At 45.6% G+C, this 26,077-nt stretch overlaps 1 protein-coding gene across 1 annotated transcript in view; it reads right to left on the bottom strand.

Annotated features, from left to right (window-relative positions):
• Positions 1-26,077, bottom strand: part of VSTM4 (V-set and transmembrane domain containing 4) — a 100,478-nt gene that overhangs the window by 52,069 nt on the left and 22,332 nt on the right. The window contains exons 3-5 of the mRNA XM_041746081.1: positions 18,915-18,983; positions 12,297-12,404; positions 3,221-3,254 (exon numbers count right to left, since the gene is read on the bottom strand). Coding sequence (XP_041602015.1) covers positions 3,221-3,254; positions 12,297-12,404; positions 18,915-18,983 — 211 coding nt within the window. The remainder of the gene's footprint in view (positions 1-3,220; positions 3,255-12,296; positions 12,405-18,914; positions 18,984-26,077) is intronic.

Genomic DNA, 26,077 nt, shown 5'->3' with positions numbered 1-26,077 from the left:
TGCACTCACTGCCTGGTAACTTCCACAAAGCAGGGATTTATGGCTCTTTTCCTCACTGTTAGTCTACTCTTAGTAGACAGTAAACCCTCATAATATAAACCTGCATTTTGATTTTAACAACAGGGTTTCTCTGGATCCCAAACTCTGCAGCAGTAACACAAAATAGTCAGGTATAGGAACTGTTGGGGCTGTAAACAGAATCCCCCAGAGACATCCAAATTCACATTTCACTTAAGTTTTTATGAAGATAATTGTAGATTCACACACAGTCATAAGATTTTAAGTAGAGATCCTGGGTAGACTCTACCCATTTTATCCCAGCAATCTCCTAAGAACCAGATATTGATTCATTGATTTTTCTCTATTGTTTTGCTATTTTAAATTTCATCAGTTTCTGCTTTGGTCTTTATCATTTTGTTCCCCCTGTGTGCTTTGGGTTTATTTTGTTCTTTTCCTAATTTACTGAGGTGAGACTTCAGATTGTTGACTTGAGGGCTTTCCTAATTTCTAATGTAAGCATTTAATGCCATATCTCTCCCCATCAGCACTGCTTTAGATGCATCCCACATGTTTTGTTTATTCTCATTTTTGCTCAATTCTCTATTTTTTTATTGCCTTTGAGACTTCCTCTCTGATCCATGGATTATTTTTAAAGTGTATTGTTTAGTTTCCACATGTTTATATGATTTCCATTGCTTTAAATTTGTTGAGGTTTGTTTTAAAGACCAAGATTTAGTTTAAAATAAACCGTATCTTATGGTGAATGTTCTGCAAGGGACTGGAAATACAAGTGTTCTTCTGGTGCTGGTCTGTGTCTGATACGTATCAATTTGGTACTGTCAGTTGAGTGTGGTGCTTAGATGTTTAATAGCCTTGATAATTTCTGTCTAGAAGGTCTATCAGTTGCCAAGAGGGGTGCAGGAACTGCCAATGATAATGGTAGATTTATCCATTTCTTCTTTCAGCTGTTTCAGGTTTTGCTTTATGTACTTTGTGGTTCTGCTATTTGGTGTATATATATTTAGGATCTTTGTCATCCTGGTGGATTGATCCTCTAATCATTATCTAATGTATCTCTTTGTTTGTAATAAGTTTCTCTGCTCTGACGTCTGTTTCATCATATTATTGGTATATCCACTCCGGATTTGTTTTGGTATAGTTTATGCTGCATAACTTTTTCCATCCTTTTATTTCTTTTTCTTTTTTAAGATATTTATTTATTTATTTATTTATTTATTTATTTATTTATTGAGAGAGAGAGAGAGAGGCAGAGAGAGAGGCAGAGACACAGGCAGAGGGAGAAGCAGGCTCCATGAGGGAGCCTGACATGGGACTTGATCCTGGGTCCCCAGGATCAGTTCCTGGGCTAAAGGCAGTGCTAAACTGCTGAGCCACCCGGGCTGCCCACCTTCCTTTTATTTCAACCTACCTAAGTCACTGTGTTTGAAGTGAGTTTCTTGTAAAGAGCATATTGGTGGGTTGTGTTTTTATAAAAGTTCATTCTATCAATTTCTACCATTTGAGTGATTAATATTTAAACTATTTAGATTTAAGATAAACAATATGTTAGCAATTAAGTCTTTCATTTTATTTTCTGTTTTCTGTTTATTTCCCATGGTTTTCATTTCTCTGTTCCTTTATGTTACTTGAACATATTTTAGGATTCTATCATTATTTTTCCATACTGTTTCTGAGTTCAATTTTTTCAGTCACTTTAATGGTTACTTTGAGCATTGTAATATACATGTGTGATTTACCAAATTTCTATCTCTTTGAGTAAAGTGTAAAAATCTCACTTCTATTTAGGTAACTTTTCCTCTCCCACTTTTAAGTTTCATAATGCTTTTCTTGAGTATCACATGGTTTTATAATTTTTATTTCAATTATAAAATATTATTTTTAAGACTCATGAGGAAAAGAACAGCTTACTTAGATAACAATATTTCTGCTGTACTGTCCCTTCTTCCTTCCTAATGTACCGAGTCTTTTTCTTCTATTTCAAGAATTTATTTTAGCCTTTCTTTAAAGTAGGCCTGATAGTGAGAAATTCTTTAAGTTTCCCTTCCTCTGGGAATGTCTTTATTTTCCCTTTAATCCTAAAGAACAATTTTGCTGGATATAGAGTTTGTACTTAACAGTTTTTTTCTTTCAATATTTGAAATGTGCCACCTCTTGGGGTATGGGAGGCTCAGTCACTTAAATGTCCAACTCTCAATTTCAGCTCAGGTTACGATTTCAAGGTCATGAGATTAAGCCTTGAGTCAGGCTCCTTGCTTAGCTGGGAGTCTGCTTGAGAGTCTCTCTCTCTCTCTCTCCCTCTCTCTGCCCTTCCCCCTGCTCACACTCTCGAGTGCTCTCTCAGTCTCTCTCTCAAATACATAAATATAGATAGATAGATAGATAGATAGATAGATAGATATAGATAGATAGATAGATAGATAGATAGATAGAATTTCTTAAAAAGAAAATGTGCCACTTCTTTCTGCCTTCCGTTGATTCAAACAAAAATATACTGTCATTCTAATTTGTGTTCCCCATAAATAATGCATCATTTCTCTCTGGTTGCTTTTAAGATGTTTTTCTGTCTTTGGATTTCATCATGTTCTTCTTACCATCTTTCTTTGATTGTCTCTCATATTATTTTCAGGGTTTATGGTGTGCTTAGCAGGGAAGAGCAGGGAGAAACTGACCTATGCTATTGTGTCTGGACCAAAGTCTCAAATTTCTAAACACTGAGTTTGCTATATCTACTATAACTGTCATGTTATCTGTGAGGTGTACCACCAGTTAGAAGGCTAACCTCTTAGCACATATATTTCTAATGGCCACATTCTTAAGATTGGGGCAAAGGGTAGGCAGACACTGGTGGAAGGGAATTAGGAGGCTTTGTGGTCAAGAGGCATCAGAGTGGTTCAGTCCAGCTGCTAGCCTCTTCCTAAACAGGGGAAATAGCCTTCCAGGAGCAGGAGTCAGGCCTCCTCCAGCATGCATTTTGAACCAGCCTGAACCATATTTTCTCTGGATTCTCTGAGGGTGATAACCAGAGCAGGGAATCTAGAAACATGCAAATGCATGAAGAACACACATTTTTAGGCCAATCTGCAGACTAACATGCAGACCTTTAGGTGAAGATACAACAAATTTAGCCAATTTGTTGGTAATTTCAGTATAAAGTAAAATATCAAAGAGTTTCATTTAAAAAAAAAGAAAATATTCTTACCTGTTCTGAGGACATTTCACCAAATAATGTCTTACTGTGAAAAAAAAGGGGGGGGGGAGAAATAGAAAATGGTAAATAAATGTTACTTTAAATATATATGTTCCAGGAATCACCAGGAAATGTAGGTGCCCAGATGTCACCCAGATGTTGGTACAAGCCACCACTTGGGGTTTTCATACTTCTCTTTGGATTAGTAGAGCAGAGCCATGGCATGGACACCACAGTGACTTGATACTGTTCCACACCTTGATTGAGTCCGGCATGAAATCATACACCCCAGACCTCCTAGTTTGATAACCCAAAACAGTCACTTTTTTTTTTTCCAAGCCAGGTTGAGGTGAGTTCTAACTTGAAAGGTCCTGGAGTAACAGAGTCACTCAACTTCAAAGCTCTGCCTCAGTCATGAGAAAGCCTTTTGGGACAACCTGTTTCCACTTAGATGCTCCTCTCCATAAAGTGGTTTTTTTTTTTGTTCTCTGATCAATGCTCTTCCAGGGGAGACCTTGGAAAAACAGTCTTAGAACAAGACATCCTCCACAGTAGGTCTCATTGAGGGAAAAAAAAAAAAAAAAAGATTCTAGTTGCAAACAAAATCATTGTTGTTTTAAGCTACTATATTAAGACTGATCTGCCTGCAGGTGACCGGGGCAGGTTCCAGACCAGCATGACAGAAGCTCAGCTTTAGAGAGGGCATTTTCAATTTACCTGTTACGACCCCTTATTACCACATAAGCTCTTTGTGCATCCTGTGTACTATTCTGTGGTGGATAATTTACAGATGCAGCAATAATAAAAACCATAGCTAGTATTTATGTTTCTGGCCTTACTCTACACTTATTAAATAAATCAGTGATCATTTGTTTGGGGTTTGCAAACCACTGGGCTCTCCTAGGAAGGGCCGTTTTAAGGAAATCAATTTCTAGATCCTCACCTAGCATGCTGTTCTTTCATCAGAATTCATTCTCCAGAACATGCCTGAGCTCTGTATTCCTTTCCCTCCCTCCCCATCACATCATAGTTTCTCTTTACAAAATTGAGGCACCCCTGTTGCACATCCTGACTTGTACTATGGAGGTAAAAAACAGTAGGCACCAAACAAGAAATTATTTGAAATGAGAAAGCGAATGACTAATGACTGGACAACTACCTTTCACCAGCAGAGAGGTTTCTAATATTTTGCTTTCAACAAGGATAAATAATGACCTAATCCAGTTGCCAGCTGGTAGAGTATTAAAAACCATTTTCAAAAACAAAAAAAAAAAAAAAAAACAAACCATTTTCAATGATAAATCATATGCCCTTGCGTGAATTTGCTTAGTAATAGAATTCAGCATCAATCTAAACTTTAAAAAATAGAAATAGAAATAATGCTGAATTCTATTACTAAGCAAATTCATGCAAGGGTATATGAAGTAAAATAAAAATTTATTTATTTAAATATGTGTTTATTAGGGACACCTGGGTGGCTTAGCAGTTGAGTGTCTGCCTTCGGCTCAGGGTGTGATCCCAGGATCTGGGATTGAGTCCCACATCAGGCTTCCTACGAGGAGCCTGCTTCTCCCTCTGCCTGTGTCTCTGCCTCTCTCTCTGCGTCTCTCATGAATAAATAAATCTTTAAAAAATGTGTTTATTAAAAAAAATAAAAAATAAAAAATAAAAAATGTGTTTATTAAAACAAAAATATGTTTAATAAAAACATGTTTATTAAAAGTTAATAAAAATGTTTCAAAATGTTAAGATTATTAATTATCTAAATTGATAATATCTATGAGGTTTTGATAATTTTATACTCATCTTCCAAATTTATTAATTATGCAATATTGATAATTCTATACAGAAAAAAATTAATAAAATTTCTGGAATAAGGAAATTTTAAAATTCTTAATTTAAATTTTTATACACATTTTTACAGAGAAGTATAAACAAAAAACTATTAAAGTGGGATAATTGTGGGGTAAGTGGATTGAAGATAAAAGTTCAAGGAGAAAAAGGAACAATATATAATTTCTAATAGCTAAAGCATGTTCATGGAGTCTTTTTAAACAAAGGGAGGTAGTTATTAAATTCATGACATTTAGATGTAAAAGAGATTTAACTCTTTCATTTTAAGATGTCAATATTTGTGATGCCCTGGAAATTACCTCCTTTCCAACAATTTACATTTATGATGAAAAAGTTTAAATATCGACAAAAAAATGTTCAAGGGTGCATAGTTTTTGAAACACTTTTAGATGCTACGCAATAAAAAATATTTGAAGTCCACAACTTTGCACTTGAATTTGATCTTCACAAAAACCTTGTCATTGCACCTAATTCTACAGTGGAGAGAGCCCTGAGGCATAGAGAGGTTACTGACCTTGCCCAAGGTCATAGAGCTGGTGCTATGGACTGAGCTGTGTCCCTCCCATGTTGAAGCCCTAAAATTTAATACTTCAGAAGGTGACTGTATTTGGAGATAAGGATTTTAAGCAGAAGATTAAGTTAAAATAAGATCAGTGGGGTGGGCCCTAATCCAACATGACTAATGTCCTTATAAGAAGAAATTAGGAAACAGACAAGTGCAGAGGAAAGGCCACATGAAGACACAGGGAGAAGAGGGCCACCTCTAACTTTATTATGGCAGCCCAAGCAAACTAACACACCCAGGAAGAGGCAAACTGGGCAGCCTGACTCCAGAGCCCTCTTGTAACTATTAGTATCTCACCACTCTCAGAGAAACTGGGCGACTGGCATTAGAGCTCCTATAGATGAAGAAAGTGAGTCTCAGGAGAAATGGCTGGCCCACTGTGCCACAGCTGGAGCAGGGCAGAGCTGGGGCTGGAGCCCTAGGGAACCCATGGGAATGGGTATTTTGGGAAATCCAGTCCGGGGGCGCTGAGGTGAGCAGCCTGGAGTTCAGGAAGTCAGGGAGCAAGAGGGCAGCCCAGGGGGACTCGTAATAGTTGGCTGTAGGGGAGGAGGCTGACTCAGAAAGCGCCAGGCCAAAATACGCACCTCTGGCAGCACTTGCTGACCAATGCTTACAAGGTCCCAGACCAGTAAATGCAGGGTTGAAGTCTCTTTAATGAAGACGACTGCCCAGGGAACCAAAAGTAATCCTGAACACCAAACATAAGACTCATGGGCATCTGAGAAATAGACGTGGCCCAGAGTCACCCTTAAATACACAGAACATAATCAGTGCTGACTACATAGCTAGAGCTGCCCTGGAAACAGAGCCTGTAAGATAAGCGTTTGGGTACAAAGAGTCTATGAGGGAAGTGATCCCAGCAAACCCACTAGAGTGGGCAAGTGAGACCAGGAAAAGAAAGAAGCCAATAAAGGGTGATCCTGGAGCCTGTCTCCATCGTGGGCTCTGGCCTCACACACAGCACACCTGACCCAGAGGCTCTTGGCTCCGCACAAAGCAATCATACTGCACAGAAAAGAAAACTCAGGACACAATTCTTTTTCAATGGTGATCTTGCGATCTTTAGACTTTAAAAAGAAAGTACTGTTTTTCTCACCTCGTGGCAGAATGATGTCTGTGAGCACCAGGCCCTGGGGCTACCCTTTCTCTGCCTCCCCAGCTGGAGCCACACTGCTCCTAGCCCTCACCTCACGGCCAAACCTCCCACATGACCTGTCCAGGCTGGAGTCTGTATCATCCCCATCTGAGCCTGTCTCTGTTTCACTACCACCTCCAGGCAGGTGATCTGAAGCGGAGGTAGCCATGCTCCTCACTCGTGTCAAGCCCTGTATCAGTAGCCAAGGGGCCTCAAGGTATGGCTGACCATCCCCCTCTTTTCTCCAATTTGCCTGCACCCTCTCTAGACCCCCAGGCCTCACAGAGACCCTGAGATAGGACCCATGGATATTTTTGCTCTTTGCTCTGTTCCCCAAGCATCCCCCACACGGTGTGAACACTGTAACAGCCCCTGCAAAAGGTCCTGTACATTTGCAGAAGGAGCCAGAAGGAGCTCTCCCAGTGCTCTCCCAGCCTCCCTTTACCCCAGCACCGGCAGAGAGCCAGGCAGCCTAGAAAAGACCACCTGCATTTCGCTGAGGGGGAAGACAAGAGCAGGGGTGCCTCACTTCCTGCCAGCCCCTCCCTTTACACAGAACTATGCTCCCATCATGTCATATCCAAAACCCCAGCCCTCTCCAGGAAGCAGCCTTGCTTGACAGCGTTTCCAGGCTGGCACAGTTACAAGGACAGGTAAAGTCATTTCTCTCGGTCACCAAGTAGGAAGCTGAAAAAGAGAATGAGGTTTTCTATCACCAGTTCTCTTGCTATGGAGAGCCATTTCATGGCCACATGAAAAGCACTGATGGAAAGCACCAGCACATAAGGTTGTGCATCTAGAGACTCGTCCTAGATGGTAGACGTGGGCCCTAGGTGGCTATTTGGCACTCAAAAATGAGAGGTGCTGGAAGTATGAAATCATGATGGATTAGTATAAAAAAAGGAATGTAAAATATCTCATTCTGAATCTTTGCATTGATACATGTTGAAATGCTATTTTAGATATGTTGAATTAAACAAAATATGTTTTGTTTGTTTTACCTTTTTACCTCGTTAATGTGACTACTAAAAAAATAGTCCAATTACATATGGGGCTTGTATTATTTCTACTGAGGACAGTGTGCAGAGGGGCTCTGCTTGCCCTCACATGGTTGATCCCAGTCACCATGACTATGATGCAAGGATGTGGTTAGGAAAGTGAGCTGCACCCGGGAGAAGGTGCTCCCTGGAACTGCCCACACCAAGGACTGGTGCCCACACCACAATGGGAAAAGCATTCCCCGCAGGCTTACAAGTAAGAGAAACTCTTATTCCTTTTTTACAGTGAGGATACTTGGGGACTCAGGACATTTACTCGAGGCCTGAGAAGACCCACTCTGTAGGTAAAGGAGCTTGACTCTAGGTTCTGTATCCATGCTGTCTGTGCTATGCTCCTGGAGAGGCTTATAAGCACCCACACGGGGAGTATGGGCTCCCTTCCCAAGGCAGCAGGGGCCCATGAGAGCCAGCCAAGCCTTTCCACATGCTCGGAAGACCAAATCTGCGCCTTGGAAGTGTCTGAAGTGGAGAGCTCATGCTAGAGATTGTCCAAGCATCTGTGAAATCAGGAAGGTGAGGCTTTCAACTTCCCCAAGGCCCTGGGGTCACCCCTCTGCTCCTCATCCACAACCACCCCACTCCATGCTTTGAGCCTCCTCCCGCACTGAGTGTGGCTGTGACAGGGATGCATCACACACCCCCTTCCTTGTACCTCTAGGAGTGAAGATCACAGCTCTTTGGTCCCATCGCCATGGGGAAGCCAGGGAGAACAAGCTTGCTTCAGGGGAACATGGGTGTCTAGCAAGCTCGAGGAAGCCCTGGCTCCAGCGCATGAGTTCTAGCATACTACGTGGACGCGAGACCAAGACATCACAAACACAGAGAGTAAAGACAAAGGGGTTAAGCCCCTCTCCTTCCATCTGGTTCTAGAGTGCCTTTAAAACTGCCCTTTTAAGAGCAGCACAGGGAAGGCTAGGGAGTGCTGGCGCCACCTCAAATCTGTGAGTCTGGACTCTCCTCAACAAGTAAAGGCCACTGGAACAACTAGAGGAGGCACTGGAACAACTCAAGGCTTGGTCCAAGGCCACCAGGACTGCTATTTTCTGGGGTGACTCAGAGCCACAGAGGCCCTGGGACAAAGTTCCAGGCAGCCTGGCACTAACAGCCAGCATGAAGATTCACAGCTTAGGAGGAAAGTGGAGAGCACGTAACACACAGGTGCAATTAACTGCAGCTCACAGAAAGGAGGAACACCCCAGGAAAATGAAGCAGCACAAGGCCACAAGGCCTGGAATACTGAGAGAGAAGGACACTAGCCCTCTTGCCCCTCAGCTTCTGGGATGGGCTTTGTTTACCTCGGGTGTGCCCTTCAGGGGATCCTACTGGGAGTGGGGACAGCAGCTCTGATGGCCTCTGAAGACAGATCTTGCCGAAAGAGCAGGAGAGCAGGTGCTGGGCTCACCTCCACTTTCCATGTGTATGTGAGCAGCCTGTAGACTTGAAGGCTCTGTGATTCTTACCTAGGCAAGAAAGCTGGGCTTTCCTCCATGTGGCCAGGGTACAGAAGGCCCCCCATACCCACAGTTACACAGAAAACCCAGGAAATGTCCATGTAACATGGGGGTCTGGGCCTGATTTCATTTTAGTGGGTACAGGAAGCATATCTCATCCCTGAGTTTCACTTCAAGACAGCAATGGGATCCTTTCAAAATATTTGTTATAAAAGAGGGGTACAGAGTAGAAGAGTTAAGAACAACTGGTTTTAAAACTTTGCTATCAAAGGGTGACCTCAGGCCAGCCCTGGTGGCCCCACCGGTGATCTCGTTAGAAGTACTGGATCAGAATCTTCATTTGAGCAGGGCTCCTGGTCAACAGCCCACTGCTTAGTTTGGGCAGTGCTGCTCTAAGGCTCCAGGGCTAGCCACGCACAGTCCCCTGACCTTCGCCCTGTGATCCTTGGCCCTCGGGTGTGGCTGGGAGGCGCCTGGTTCCTAGGGCCACATGGGGCAGGACTGCCCTGCCAGGGCTACAGAAGGCCAGCCTGCTGGTGTACAGCCAAGCTCCCTAGGGACTGCAGGGGCTCTGATTCCTGTTTGGAAAGGAACTTGGCAGCAACCACCACCGAAGGCTGATGGAAAATTCTTTGGCAAGGTTGGCCCCCAGATGGAGACAGTTTCCCTGAATAGAAATTCCCTCCGAATCTGGCTGGGCTGGGGCTCGGCCACACCCCTGTTTCAGGACTTTATCAAGCTCCTCGGCTGTGTTCTGTTGCAGAGGGGAGCAACAGGGACTGTCACTCCAGACTGGTGGTGAGGATTATGCTAGAACGTGGAGGAGCCAGTGAGCAGTGTGGCCCGCAGGAGGTGCCCAGGCAAAGCTCCTGAAAGCTCAGTAGGGCTTCGTGGCACTGTGTGTAGGTGCACGTGAGGCTATCCGGGGGGGTCTCAGTGGCTCTGTGTGAGGCCTGCAGTGTGTGTCTCCTCCTTGGCTCTGGAGGAGATGGATGTCTCCTCAAATAATTACCCTGCTTTATTTCCCTGATCCTGCCTAAGAACTAACAGAGCCTGCAGCTCAAGGCACACTTCTCTATCATGCCCCTGAACTCAGGCAGAGGAGCAAAACAGGCGTGGAGACTGCCTGTGTGGCTTCCAAACTCCAACAGTTGGGAACAAAGCAGCTGAGAAACAAACACATTTTCCCCCATTTGTTGAGCAGCTGTCATAAGCAAAATTCCAAGGAGGATGGGTCAGATGGCTGGCTTGTGCCTTCTGCACTATTCTCTTGAAGGGAGGCAAATACATCTGGCCACATGAAACACATGCCCCAAGCTCACAGGTATAGGCAAGGGTTTGGGACAGGAGAAAAGCTTGGGCACTCTTAACAAGGTAAGCGGATGCTAAGGAGGAAAGCTCTCTGGCACAGCACGGAGCCCACACATAGCACAGTGGGAAGGGTACAGGCCAGAGAGGAGAAAGATCTGGCCACAGGCCTTGCTCTGTCTCCAGCACTGGGTGTGGTGGGCATCTCTATGCCCCTTTCTGAAGCTCTGTCAACCCTTTTCTACCTTGACTAGTCTGGAGGCTGACCTCCATGCCCTGCCCTCTGGCTCCTGGTTGGTGAGAGCAAAGCAAGGCAGCAGCAGGGCATCCAGAGAAAGGGGGAGAAGGAAGGACTGAGAAATGAATGCTCCTGGCTCCTTCCCCCTGCCTCCAGATTTCACGCTGCCTGGGTCCTCTTCTAAGGATCCCGTTGGTGACACTTCTCCCATAGTGGCAGCTCCCGAAAGTTTCAGGAGCCTCTCCTGCCCTTGTCTCCTACCTCTGCAATGGCAACAGATGCAGGTTGGTCCCTGAGTGCACCCCCTCCCTCCTTCCTGGGTCCCCCTTAGCCTTGCCTGCATCTTGGTGGAGAGGCCCTCAGGAAGCCCTGCTCCGTTCCCCTGTCTAGTGTTCCCTTGCACCATGACCACCAAATCTAACACTTCTCAGTGTTGTAACCTTAGGCTAAGGCATCACTATAATCACATGTCATTACACACACAGGACACTTACAAGACTCACAATGTGTTAAAGGTTTCATCGTTTGTGTCATTGTTGAACTTTACCCTCTCAATAATCCCATGAGACTGGCACACTACTGCTTTCCCATTACTCAGATGGGAAGAGTGAGGCACAGCAGGTAAGTCATCAGCTGGTAAGTGAAGAGGAGCCATCTGAAGCAGCACCCAGCTGTCACCCACGTCATCTTGGGGAGCTATACCATCCGTACCAGCTTTGGGAATTCGGAAAGGGGTGAAGGGAGGATATTTCAGAGGAAATGCACAGGCTCTGGCTGTGAAAGGAGACACTGAGGCTTGGTGAGAGGTGGAGGCTGGAGAGGGAATGCTGGCAGCCTGCATAGGGAGGTAAGAGTCAGAGTCCCCAGAACTGTAATCATTATGAGAGAAAAAGAAGAGCAAGAAGGGGCTGAGGACAGATCGAGGGCAACAGGGACACCGATGGGAAAGCAGAGGGAAGTGACTGCTTAGGCTGGGAGGGGCCATCCTAACCACACCTGCCTGCCAGGCACCGCACCAGTACACCCCTGTCCAGCAATTAGGTCAGGACCCTCACAACAGCACGCAACCTGAGGAAGACACAGCCCACCCCATTTCATTTCATGGATGAGGAAACTGAAGTTCGGGGTGGTTAAGAAACATGTCTAAAATCAGTCTTCTGCAGCAGAGCCAGAATCAAATCCAGGTTCATCTGACTCCATAGCCCCTTCGGGGTGAATGAGAGAGGTAGGGGCTGCCCCCTCAGAAACCGAGGAAGAAAGGGATTTGAGAAAAAGAATTTAAGTGTCATTGCAGCTGATTTTAGCTGAGTCCAAGGGAGACACATCTCCTCACTCTCTGTACTCACCAGTCACAGGGAAATAATCCCTGACTCATGATGCATTTTTCAAACAAGGTTATACTTTGTCCAGCATCTCCTGCCTGTCTGTGGTTTGGTTGGGCTTCCATTCCAGACATGACCTTATCGGTTCTCTTACCTCTGGATTTCCTCTTGCTAAACACAGACTGCCAGATGATGGTCAGGGTGAAGAGGAGGACACTGAGAATCCCAACACAGCACACGAGCACGGCGTATATGTAGAGATCTGAAGGCAAGGACACAGTGAGGCATTGTCAGGATGAGCCATGTCAGAGGAGAGGCACCAAATAAGATAAACCTTATACATTACCAAAAATCAACTCAAAATGAACCTCAAGCCTAAACAGAAAAGGTAAACTGGGGGAAAAAACATAGGAGAAAAAACTTTGGGATCTAGGACCTTCTTATTGACCACTCAAAGTGTTTCTAACTGCACCCTTAATAAATGAGTATGATAAGCATTCACAAACTCAAACCTTAATGCCCCTCTCATATTTGGTTTTTAAGATTAAGTTCCTAGAAGTGGAATCACTGAGTTGACAGTAATGCATCTTTGTCAAGCCCTTGGGACATGGAGAAGAAGTTCATTAAGTGTGTAAACTAGGGGCACCTGGGTGCTCAGTGGTTGAGTATCTATCTACCTTTGGCTCAGGTGGTGATCCCGGGGTCCTGGGATCGAGTCCCGCATACATCCCAGCTTCCTTCTGACTCCCCCTTCCTTGGCCCACACCCCAGGAGACACAGTGTAGTCTCTAACGCAGAACCCACGAGTTCCTCCCGTGGTCTTAGGCTCAGTCAGCATTTTTGCCTAAGCTAGTCTGAGAAGGTTTCTGTCCATGGGACTTAGGAGCCCGGACCAAAAATAAAAGAAGTGAAAAGCACAGTAAGACCAGGGCTGCAGGTGAAGGGGACACCAGCCCGAATATTTAAGGGAGCAGGAAGGTGGGTAGGGAAAGTTTCCTGTGGAGGTAGCTGGGAGCCAGTCACAGAAGCAGAGGAAGCCTAAAGTGAGAGTTCCAGAAGCCAAGAGAGTAGATATTGTAAGAAGATTCTTTAATAGAACCAAGTGCCACTGGAAAACATCCACTGGGTTTTCCTGCTAGGAAGCTACTGGAAGTCCTGGGGAAAAACCAAATCAGTGGGACAGTGGGGGTCAAGCCAGATTACAGGGGCCGAGGAGTTCAGTGTATGTGAGAGTTTGAGACAGAAATTGTGGAAACCTGCTCCTGCAACTAAAATCAAAACTACTTTTCTGTCTAGATACCTGTGTCTCAGATGCATGGGCTGTGCAGATTCATTTGGTGAGAACTCCGAGTGGTCAGAGTTAGGGGGTCTCCATCTAAGCAACAAAACTCTGAGAGCTACAGCCGAGGTCCCAGACCAGGATTCATGACAGGACATGGGATGGGCCCAAACACAGAGAACATATGGCCAGTCCTGGACCTACCAGGACAGCGTAGCCATTTCTTGCATGAAAGGATGGCAAATAACCCAGTCCCATTGCCAGGCACACAGGCATGGGGCAGGTGGGCACAACACCTGCCTCAAAGGGATTCCAAAGATGCAGGCCCCTGGACTAAAAGGCAAGGGCAATTTGGCTTCAGTCTCACTCTTAGTTGGAGAGGCAAACTGTCTTACTGGAAGTTTCTGCACCACTGGAGCAGAGAGCAGCGTCCTCCACGAGCTCCCTCTCCATCGGAGCCCTTTCCTTGATTTCAAAACTATAGCAATCAAGACAGAACAAGGTCATGGTGAGAACCTCCCACAATCGTCCCCAGAAGCATACTATAGACATCTGTGGACTGCTCTGCCCCAGCAGGAGGCAGGGGCTCCAAGAGGTCCACACTCTGGTTTCAGATCACAGCCTCCACCATGTGGCAAAGAGGGGGCTCTCCACAGGCAGCCCTAGCTGTAGACTCATAAAACATCTGGCCAGTCCGGAAGGCTCAGCTACACTGCCAAGCACACAGGGCCTCTGAGTTGTGGACACTGGCCGGCAGGCTCGGGCACCAGCCACCTGAGTGTGGGTCCCCACAGGCCTAGGAGCAACTGGGCCTGCTCTCTGTTGTGTTCTTAAAGCTACAGGAACCTTAAAAAGTGTCACCTTGCAGGAGGAGAGAAGCTCAAACAGAACATCTGAGTTTCCCTGGAAGGGGCAGCAACTAGTACTCCACAGTTCCCATTTTTTCCCTCTGTTCCAGGCATTCCTTTTGCTGCCTAAAGACAATTTCCCTGTTTTATCTACTCAAAGCACTGAAACCACTAGTCCCAATTTTCTCTGCAAACAAAGTGTAAAACCCTGAGCCATTTAAGCCAGGGTCACAAACACCTAGATCCTTCACCACCTTGCTGCCAGGCAAGCTAGAGCAGAGCTGTGCCCTGGCCACCAGGGGCAGGCGCCAAGATGCTCCAGACAGCCGGCCTCGGCCCTGAAGGCCGGCCCATGCTGCCCTGTTTCCGACTCTCCCTTAACTTCCTTGTAAACACCTCTCTAATTATAAATGTTGGCTCAAAGGTTTCAAAACTCAGACCTGGCCAAACGATGCTTGTCTGGAGGCTGAACCCATGCCTTCAGATCTAAATTTAACAAAACATCTGCATTTACCCAAATCTGGGGTTTAGCTTTTAAAGCACCACATATACTTGGACACTCAAAATAATTCTAAAAATCTGGTTCCGTTCCTCAGATTCATTTGCAGTGTTGTCTTCTGCCATCAGACTGCCAAAAACACCAATGTCATTTTTAGGCTCAACTGCAAGCTGCCATGCAGAAAATGTCCCCCGCCCCCTCCCAACCCGTCCCCAGCCCAGGCCTCCCTGAAGCAGATGGTGGGCCGGCAGGCTGGATTGACACTCGGTGGCAAGGAGGCCAGCACGAGGCGCACAGTGTGCTTGTGCCAGCTACCCCCTCCCAGAACACCAAGCCACCCCAGGGCAGGCCAGGCAGAGAGCCGCCCCCCTCCTCCACCTGCCCCCTCCTGTGAAAGGCAGGTGGCACCTGTTGCCGGGCAACCCTGAGGCCAGCTGGGATATTCAGCACTGCTTTGAAGCCTGGTGACCCTAGCAGGCCTCAGCACAGTGAAGGAACCAACTCTCCCAGACACTGACTCAAGAAATTCCATGTTAGTCCTCTACTCTTCCAGGGAAAATGCAGATGCCAAGATCTCTGGTCTGGGCAGCAAACTGTGCTTCTTTTTTTTTTTTTTTTTTTTTTTTAAATCCAGCTTGTAATATCATCTTGCTCAGGGAGAAATACCTGAGCAATAGCCCTGAGGGATTTTAACTCACTCCAGCATTTCACCAAGAGGCCTGACAATACTGGGTTTGTGCTGCGGGCATGTGGCCAGCTGAGCTAAGCCCCAGGAGGATGAACATCCATCCACAAGCCCTGCTGCAGCTCGCCCAACCAGGAACAAAAGGGCAAAAAGGCCTGGGATCAGGCGCCAGGGAGTTTCATCTGTACCCCTAGCCTCCCTGACACTCTGGCTGGGTTAAAAAAGCAAAACACATCGGCCTGCTGCCGGAATCACAGGGAAAAGAACACTCTGGAAACAGCTGCTCCGAGGCATTATACATAGTGAGAATTCCAAATCTTTTCTGAAAGGACTCAATTCTCTGTATTGAGAAGTAAGCCCATGTTGGGCTATGAATTCTATGAAAAGAGCGAGATCGAGAGTGTTCCTGATGTTCTATAGATACATGTGAATTATAAAGTACTATTCATTATACAATTGTTTTAGACACGCTGATTATGCTGCAAGGCATGTTGGGACCACATGCTGCGACCTTTCTAGATACATGAAGTCTTGTTTTTTTGTACCATACATATTTTCTAAATATGGTCCTCAGACCACTTACACTGGGGAAACACCTGGGGCCCCAATACAAGTTTTTTGCTCCTTCCTAAATGCAATAATCAGATTCTCAGGGGGAAACCTGGAATCCAGAGATCCTTCTGCATCTGATGATTAACAAGGCTCCTGCTGTCACAGCTGCCTTAGGAATGCCCTGGGTATCTCCAGACTTCTCCCTCATCCCATTGTAGGGCCTGCTGGGTCATGGGGGCAGCTCCCAGAAACATGGGGTAAATCAATTGTTTGTTTCCACTGCTTCACTCCAGGAGGAGTCAAGTCACCTTCATCTCGTTGCTAAGGAATAGGCATTCGCTGAATGAAAGGCTGAGGGAGGGGGCTGGGGATTATTTTGGTAGGAGAGGGTCATTAAATAAAGACTGCCACAAAGCCTGAATAAGAAAAGGCAGGGAATATAAAGAATTGCTACTGAAGTAAAGTGCAATTTGAGAAAGAAAATATTTGATGGCAAAACAATGAATCTTAATGGCCGGTCTGGGTGACACTTTCCAGTTTGCAAATAATGTTCACAATTATGATAACATTTTTCTGAGAGAGAAATTGCCTCCATCCCCTGCATTTCACTGGCTGTTGGAAGAGGTGGGTTTGGATCCAAGTGCCACCCACCCCCATGGGGCAAGATCTCCTTCCACATACCTGTTAGTTAACTGAAGGTGGGAGGAAGCCCCCAGAGCACACACATGTCCCTAGATCCCTTTGGCAAGGTGATTCACTATCCATAGATGCCATGCCTTCACTAAATGCAATCCTTCATGATTTCCTGATCACTTTTTGACATTCATCAGTTTTTCACTGACCAAAGGCTCTGCCTAAGAAGTCACAAAGTAACATTCTTTCATTGTTTATGATCATAATCCTCACCTACTTTGTGATAATAATTCCTTTGAACTTTCCTCTCTCTCTGTAAGGCAAGATTTCTCAACCTCAGCACTCCTGACATTTTGGGACTGACAATTAATTCCTGGTTGTGGAGAGCTGATCTGTGTATTGTTAGGACATATAGCAGCACCCCTGGCCTCTACCCAGGAAATGCCAGTAGCATCAAAATGCTAGTCAGTCAAAATGCTAGTGGCAACCAAAAAGGTATCCAGACATTGGCAACTATCCTGGAGGGGCAAAACGACCTGCTGCTGAGAATCACTACTCCGAGGCTCAAATCTAGGTGCATCAGAATCCCCCCACCTCCAGAGGTCTTGTGAAAACCCAGACTGTGGGGGCACCGCCCCTCAAGTTTCTGATCCTGTTAGTGAGGGGAGGGCCCAACAGTGTGCATTTGTATCAGGCCCCCAGGTAATGCTGCGGCTACCGCTGCAACTACTGATCTGGGCCAGTCACAGGGCTGCTGCGGGATCACCTGGAGGGTTTTTTGTACCTTTTCTTTTTAAGATTTTATTTATTTATTCATGAGAGACACACAGAGAGAGGCAGAGACACAGGAAGAGAGAGAAGCAGGCTCCATGCAGGGAGCCCGATGTGGGCCTCGATCCCAGGACCCCAAGGTCACAACCTGAGCCAAAGGTAGACGCTCAATCACTGAGCCACCCAGGTGCCCACTTGGAGGGCTTTTAACAAATTTCAGCTCAATCAGAATGTTCAAAGATGTGGCCCAGCAATCAGTATTTTTAAAGATTCCCAGGGGATTCTAACATGGGTTGAGAATCACTTGCTTAAGTTTCACAAACTACTTCTGGAATCCTAAACTCCATAAGAAACCTGAGATAAAGTCTGTCACAGTAGGCACACATTTCCTCTTTATATGACTTGAAGACCCCTCCCTAAAATCACTTAGGAGTAGGAATTCTAGAACAAAACAAAAACACCCCAAATTATACAGAATGGAGCTTTTGCCTCTACTCTTTCAAAACCCATGGGCTGATAGTACCAGGGATTCTACTTACTTTTTCTTTTTATAGTTTTTTTTGTATTTTTAAAAGGTTTTATTTACTTATTTGAGAGAGAGAGAGAGGGAAAGAGAGAACACACAAGCAGTGAGGGGCAAGAGGGGAAGGGAGAGGACAAGCAGACTCCCTGCTAAGCACAGAGCCCCATGCAGGGCTCAATCTCATGACCCCGAGATCATGACCTGAGGCAAAATCAAGAGTCAGACACTCAACCAACTGAGCCACCCAGGCACCCCTCCCACCCCACTCTTGAGTAAGTTTAGGATAAGAAAACAAGTTGATGTCATAACACAACTAAGAAGTCAGGGTCCTCTGGTTAGCTAAAATGCAATAGGGAGTTACTCAAATAAGGTGGATGGAAGCTATCAGCAGAAGGGAGGATGGGAAAGGACAAAGGCATGGAAGGAATGTGTTCTGTTTCACAGAACCAACGGTTCCAGCCAAGAAGATGTCCAGCTAAGTGTTCCACCTGAGAGCCCCTTGCTAGGTGTATCTCTCCTAACAGTCCCATGGGAACTAGGCTGAGCCAGCCTGGAGCTGAGGATCTGTGCAGAAGCCCCCCTGAGCTGCCCTGAAGTTACCTTTAGCTCATTATACTAATAACATCACTTCCTATAGGCAGAGTTTTCTGCTTTCTTTTGATCATGTGGTGTATGCACTAGCACACTGACATGCTAGGCATGCGCAGTTGTACCTCTGCAAGCTCCCTAGCACACTGAACAAAAGCTTCTGCACCAACCCCCTGGGGAGACGGTGCTTTGAGAGCTAGCTCCCTGTCTCCTTACTTGTAACAAATAACAGAAAGTCCTTAGCTTTCACTATTTCCTCAGGTTGTATTCAATGTGGTGTGCCCCAAGTGGTGACCCCTCTGAGTTCTTCACACTTCCTTCCCTTTCTATGCCTTTCCTATTATCTAAAAGCAAAAGTCATCCTAGAAGAAAGAAACTTGCAAAAAGTTTCTACCTTCAAAAAGTGCCCAGGTCTCTTTCTTTTTCTCAAAGGATGAATCTTCAGAAGCTTTCAGGGAAATCACTGTAAGACAAAAAAGAAACAGCATATAGCATGAAGTATAGTAGTTTATGGACTCGGCCCACATGTAATCCAAAATCATGTCATATGGTATATACAGCACTTACATTCATAAAGCAATTTTCCCAATTGGAAACCACATTTCATTATCACAACTCACATATTAGGGAGAGGTACGATGCCTGACATGCAACATTTGAGGCACCAATGAGGGGAAAGCAGGTTGTCTTTGTCTAAAAGGCAATAAATGGCAAAGCTGGGATGTGGTACAGTAGAAGTCCCACTTGCCCCACATACTTGCAAAATAAAGAGCTCCCCAGTGGGAATCCCAAGCATCAAAATATTTATTTTACCATTTTAGTGGACATCTTTCTAAGTAGAGTACACCAGCCTGGGCACCCCTAGATAGAGGAGCCTGAAGTCATCTAATGGATTAGGGCCTGCACTCTGAGCATCCATCCATGCCAGATGGTCACACAAGCAGTAAGCATCTGATAGACTATTTTGTCCACTTTTAATCTGTAGTTGATTAGTGAATTTACTGTGCCTGTTTTCAAGAGTCAGGGAAACAGAACTGAGCTCTACAGTGTAAAACCTTGGACATTACACTAAAGAGGTTGGAACCAGAGAAAGGTTCTGTGCATGAGGGTAATTTAACCATGAGTAAAAATATAAAAGTTCAGCTGACCAAAAAAAGCAAAATGTCAGGAACGAGATTACTGTCGGATGGAACTCTCCAGGATGAAGGCAGCGTTCTACGTCTGTTCTATACAGGTAGTAGCCACTGGCCACCTCTGGCTACTTGAGAATGTGAAATGTGGCTAGTCCACGTGGGCCTGAAGAACTGAATTTTTAATTTTATTTAAAAATGTGGTCTGTGACTACCACATTGGGGAGTTCTCAAGAAGAGAATCTCTGACCTTGACAGAAAGACAAAGGAGGTTGGAATGGGGATTGAATCAGTATGCGGGACAAGGCATATGGGAGAGATTGTCTGAAACTTTAACTCTATTTACTGTCCCCCCACCCCAACCCCCGCAAAATTTTTGTATTATATTATCATGAATTTTGGTCTAAATTTTCTGTCTTTTTACTTCTCTAGGCCTTGTAGTGGGTATTTCCTATTGACCCATCTTGCAGATCACCAGTCTTTCCATCTGATAACCCATCTATTAATTCTTTTTTATTTTTAATTAATTTATTCATGTTTATATATCCCAACTCCCAGATGAATTTCTCTAGCTTGTCACCTAATTTTGCAAACATATTAATCATATTATTTTAATGCTCATGCCTGATAACTTTCATATCTGCATCGCCCATAGATTTGTTTCTGTTATCTGTCTTTGCTTTTAATCCTGTTCCATGCTATGTCTTACTACATTTTTTTAAACTGAGTGTCAGACATTGTATATGGAAAACCATGGAGATGGTAGGTAAAATTTTATTTTTCAGGGTGCCTGGCAGGCTCAGGTGGTAGAGCTGGCAACTTTTGATCTGAGGGTTGTGAGTTTGAGCCCCACCTTGGGTGTAGAGGATGCTCATCATAATCCAAAGCATTACCATTCCAAATGTGGTCCAGAGACCAGCAGTGCACTGTCACCTGGAGGCTTGTCAGAAATGCAGGGATCTCTGGGTGGCGCAGCGGTTTGGCGCCTGCCTTTGGCCCAGGGCGCGATCCTGGAGACCCAGGATGAAATCCCACGTCGGGCTCCCGGTGCATGGAGCCTACTTCTCCCTCTGCCTGTGTCTCTGCCTCTCTATCTCTAGAGACTATCATAAATAAAAATTAAAAAAAAAATAAATGCAGAACCACAGGGTCCCCAAGCCAGATCTACTGGATCAGACTCTGCATTTAAACCAGATACCCTGGGACGCCTGGGTGGCTCAGTGGTTGAGCGTCTGCCTTCAGCTCAGGGCGTGATCCTGGGCTTCTGGGATCAAGTCCCACATCGGATTCCCTGCAGGAAGCCTACTTCTCTCTCTCTGCCTGTGTCTCTGCCTCTCTCTCTCTGTCTCTGATGAATAAATAAAATCTTTAAAAATAATAATAAAATAAAATAAATAAACCAGATATCCTGGATCAATCACGCAAACTGTAAAGTTTGAGATGCACTGACACACACTGGGTTGAAAAAATAAGTTGCCATTTACTTGTTGTGTAACCTTGGGCAAATTGCTTGATTTCCTGGTGCGTTAGTTTCACTAATAGGGATGATAAGTGTCTTCTCTTAAGGGAGGTGTGAGAGTCATGGGTTAAGATATGTGACATGCTTAGAACAGTGCCTGACACTGAGTGAGCCATTTGTATCCATGTTGTTAGCTCCATAAGAAAACTGTCTATTTTAGTCACTGCTCTAATTCCTGCACCTAATTCCAGCATGGCCCTCCTTTGCTGTCAGCCCTTTGTTTCTCTGTGTGAATCTTCAACCATCCAAATGGTCCACAAGAGTTCCTTGTCCTTGTCGCTAAATGCCTACAGCTCAGACGGGCTGCTACTGTTCTAACAAAGGCAGGTGTCTTTGGATAATTTTTTCTTCATTTTTTCTATTCAGAAATTGCAGGCCCTTGATGTGGTCAATAACAATGACTTTGCCTTATTTGAGATACAAGATAACAAGGTCTCCCTAACCAACTGAAAAAGCCAACAAACTGGGATTTTAAGCTAATAGGGCTCTAAGCAAGGAATTCATGGACGTAGCAATACCTGTTACAACTTTATCTGCTCCATGGATTCTTGCAGAGCTTCAGAAATTTTTCCAAGGTTTTGTCATGACTATCTTGTTGCAGCTGTTAACCTTCTGCTATCTCAAAGTGAATTTGATACATTGTCAAGCCCGGGGTCTGAGTCCACACACCGTAAGGAAACACAGTGTGGGACAGGGCCAGGTGGATAGAAGGGCTTTGTCGTGGACAAGGAAGGGGTTCACCAACTTTATCAGCGCAGCGCACCTCCTTCACAGCATGGCTGCACACGGCAGACATAAATCTATAGCAGCCAACTTAGAAATGCTGTGTGGAGAAGGCCACTGCAGGGTAGATATGGAAGAGGATAGAATGCTTCAAGGAAACATTCTGCTTCACCAAGGAAAGAGTAGCAAATTTTCCAACCACAGATCATTCATGTTGATCAAAGACTTTCAGAAATAAAGTGCAAGTTTCTTGATCATAAAGCATTTATAATGGTTTCCGATCAATTTAGCCGTAAGAAGGCTGTGGCCTTTTAAACAAGATTCAATACATCTATCACTTTCAACTGCATCTGCCTCACCTGGGGATCCAGCTGGACTCTCAACTGGGAAGAAAGCAGCAAGCAGCCTTTCATATCCAAAGTGCTGGTTCTTTCTAAGCATCAGCTCAGGAGAGCTGCAAATCCTTACCTTCTAACAGCTATGTATTATTGGGGGAGTTCCCACCATAATCCCTCAAAGATTAAGAATTCACATGCATTCAGGCAGCCTTTTAACCAATGGGTTGTCTTATACGGTCATGATGGGGGAACCATGCTCGTCCTCTGTGCTGGGTTTCCAAGGTTCGGAGGAGGAATAGCACTTCCATCCCTCCCCAGAAGGGAGCATGTTAGTTCAGTAACCCTGCCTTATCCTCCCTCCACCTACCCTCCGACTCCCCGAGGCAAGGGGTTTGGGGAGGAGTCCTGACCCAGGGGAGCTCCTGACACACTACCCCTGTCTGAGTGAGAGGAATGTGGTCAAGCCCCTGTTCAAGGCAGCCTGTGTAGTATGTGCTCTGAGACTGGGCTCTCAGCAAACAGCTAATGAGGGGATGGGCAGCACATGCCCCCTCAGGAAGGTCTCATTACCCCAGCTGCTGGGAGTGATGCCAACCCTGCTGCCCGGGGAGCCCTGCCTGTAGCCACTCACATGCACTCTCCTCTTCTAACCTACCTGCAAGGGCCACCTCCACCCACAGAGGTATGGGGCCCCAGAACTGCCATGCTGGGCCCCAGGGAAGGGTGCCAGGGAGGGGAGGTAATTAATCAGGAAAGCAAAAGGAAGTCCAATTAGACCTTAGCACTAAACAGCTTTTCTCAATGCAGCTTTACCTGGAATAAAGCAGGTATTTTTATCTCTGTCTGACTCCTATGCCCATTTATCAATCGGTTTGGGATCACAGTAGGGAAAACGAGTAAGGAGCCCTCAAGGCTAAGTCATCAACTGACCTACTGACTGCTTTGTAATTTCTTGGGACCCCGGTGCCCAACAGGCAGAGCCTGTGTGACCTTCTGGTGAGGCAGTGGCGCAGATGATGGAGCTGCTGGCCATCTGGGAGCCTCTACCCAACACAGCAGAATCAGCTGAATCTAAGGAGGGGCAAGTCATGAGATCCACCCTATCTTGGCCCCTCTGGGAAGAACTGGTTGAAAGTGGCTGCAGGATCAAACAGTCTGGAAGAATGCCGCCCAGAGGCACCCAGACAAACTGATCATATCCACCTGGTGTCTGGAAAAAGCAGGTTGGAAAGAAAGAATCTTAGTCAAGTCCCCTGTGATGAGACTCGTGGGGAAACCATCACTCAGAGAAGTGAAAGCTGAGACACTTGATTCCTAACTTGGACAGAATGTCCTGCCAACTCCCTGGGGAGTGCATGTTTCACAGTGTGGGGCAGACGGTGTCCCCTGAGTTTAACATGGAGACCCTGTGATAATGCCCTCCAGCTGAGGGTTCTCCCATTCCCCTCCTGGTCTCCCTTTCACAGATCATACTGACATTCTTCTCTGGAGTTGCACTCAAGTGCTGACCCCAGTATCCGTAGAACAGGTGGCTGATGATTTTTAGGGGCATTGGAAAGGCTCTCTTTGTTCCAAAGCTCTTTCTCTTCTGCTCCCCTATGTCCCCAGTTCCTTTAACAAAAGATCCTATAATTAAAGGAGCTGTAATTGCAACCATGGGTGACATCCAAAGGAAGGTGCACCACACATTTCTGATATGGAAGACCTTCTGGAATGTAGGTATTGATGGAGAGGAGCGTAGAGGGGGCCCTGGCATAGCCAGAGGACTGAGGAAGCTGTAGGGAAATGGGAAAGACCAGCCTGAACTCAGGAGACATATCTTCACCTTTCTACTCCCACCACTCATCAGGCTGGGCTAAAGTATTGTCCCAAATTACACAGATTTTAATTACAGAGATTGTTGCCTTTATTTAGTGCCCAAAGACCAAGATTTCTGAAACTTTCATGTGTGATGGAATTAATTTGGACTCTTGCTAAAATGAACATTCCCAGGCATCTCCCCTGAGCTTCTGATGAGAAATCTGGGGAGGGCCTGGGAATGTGCATCATTCAGGGAAGCCTGAGGCTCGAGGTCCCAAGGACTCCACTTAGAGAAGCCCTGCCTCATACACTCTGCGAGGTGAGCACAGAGGCCAAGGAGATGTGGGAGAGAACCTTCAAGTCACAAGAAGCCAGACCCTGGGCCTCAATCTTTCATCCAGTTCAGAACAGAGTCTAGAACTCTAAACTCAAACAATGCCTCTTTCTGCTTAATCTGGGGAAAAGAAAAGTAACAGCAAAACTTAAGAAGTAAGCCTGTCACATGAGTGTTGTTTACAAAAAACTCCAAACAGTCCCCTTTAAATAGCACATCTCAGGACAAAAGAACACAATTTTAAGGAAACTGCTTTCGAAAGAGCAGAGCATCTATAACGATTGGCGTGTCTCCCCAAGCAACTGATTCAAACTTGGGAACTGGAGAGAATTTGAGTCAGACACACCCTCCTCCAATGATTATCTGCTATTTCATGACCTCCCTCCCTCCCTGCCCAATGTGCTACCTTGGAAAGCATCCCTGTACTTCACTCCTTCCTCTTGAGTCCATTATCCACCACCACCAGCAGATGGGAAGGTGACCACTGGGACCACACTTGTCTTCTCCACTTCCCAGAATCTTCCTGGCCTGTTGTGAGCCACAGTTACTTTGAACAAACAAATGAATGGAATGGGCATGAGTGTTGGTATTGGTGGGTCAAGACCTCCTAAAAGGAATTTGGTCTGGGACAATGACAGTGTTACATTCTGGAAGGATGGGAAGAGAGTCCAGGGATAGACTCACCCTACCTAGCCACCTCCCTTCATCAGGAAGCCCTGCCTCCTGAGCAACAGGAATACACCAACACATTAGGCTCTCAAGCCTGACCTCTCTGCAATGTTCTGGCCTAGGAGTTATGTCCTCTGGGTCTGTTGTGATTAATCCAATGGCTTCTGAGTTCTTAGTTCATTACAGAATGGAGACAAGAGGCCCCAAGACCTGAAACAGAAGTCAATTCTTACATCCACTGGAGTTGAAATGAGAAGGCAGCCGTTGAAAGCCCTGGTCCCTGGAATGGAGGAAATCTTGCCCGTTTGTACCCAGAGGCTGTAGGAATCCAGAGAGCAGATACCACCTTACCTCAATTTCCTTAGGCAGCATCTTGCACAAATCAGTAGGAGGGAAAAATCTAAGGAGACCAGAAGAGGTTGGTGATATGAAGTATGCGCACAAGGAAAGATCCTTAAAGAAAATAAAGAGGAGTCAACACTTTGCTCCAAATTCAAAAATGAATATACTCAGTTCACTGTCCCTTCTTATTCAATGATGAGATGGTTTCCCAAGGTGGGAAGAAAACATTAAAAAGGTAGCTATGTCGCCACTATTTATTTATAGTGTTTTCAGGGAAGGCAACTGCCCCCCCCCACCCCCCCCCGCCCCCCCCCCCCCCCCCCCCCGCACCCCCGGGACACACAGAGATTTTCTCTGTCTCTGACCCTCGGAAGTTTTCCTATTGCTTCACTTCCCCCTTGTGTCATCAAGATTCAGTCCAAAGGCAATCTCTCTTGGGGCTCAGACAAAGCCATCCATGTGAGCAAGACCTCTGAGTGACCTACAGGGAGCAGCTGATGAGAAACAGAAAAGCTCCAGTTTTGTCTATTTTAAGCCACCCTTTTCTTTTGCATTCACTGTAAGACAAATTCTAAAAAACAAAGGAAAGCAAAAGAACAAACAAACAAACAAAAAACCCTGTATTAAATAGACTTCCCATTATGAAAGTCACCTTGGGGGATGGAATCCCTACAGAATACAAAGGCCATGCGTATGTCCCCA

Source organism: Vulpes lagopus, chromosome 2, assembly GCF_018345385.1.
Source record: "Vulpes lagopus strain Blue_001 chromosome 2, ASM1834538v1, whole genome shotgun sequence".
Lineage (NCBI taxonomy): Eukaryota > Metazoa > Chordata > Mammalia > Carnivora > Canidae > Vulpes > Vulpes lagopus.
Note: the sequence above shows the minus strand (reverse complement) of the source record. Positions and strands in the feature narration are given on the sequence as shown.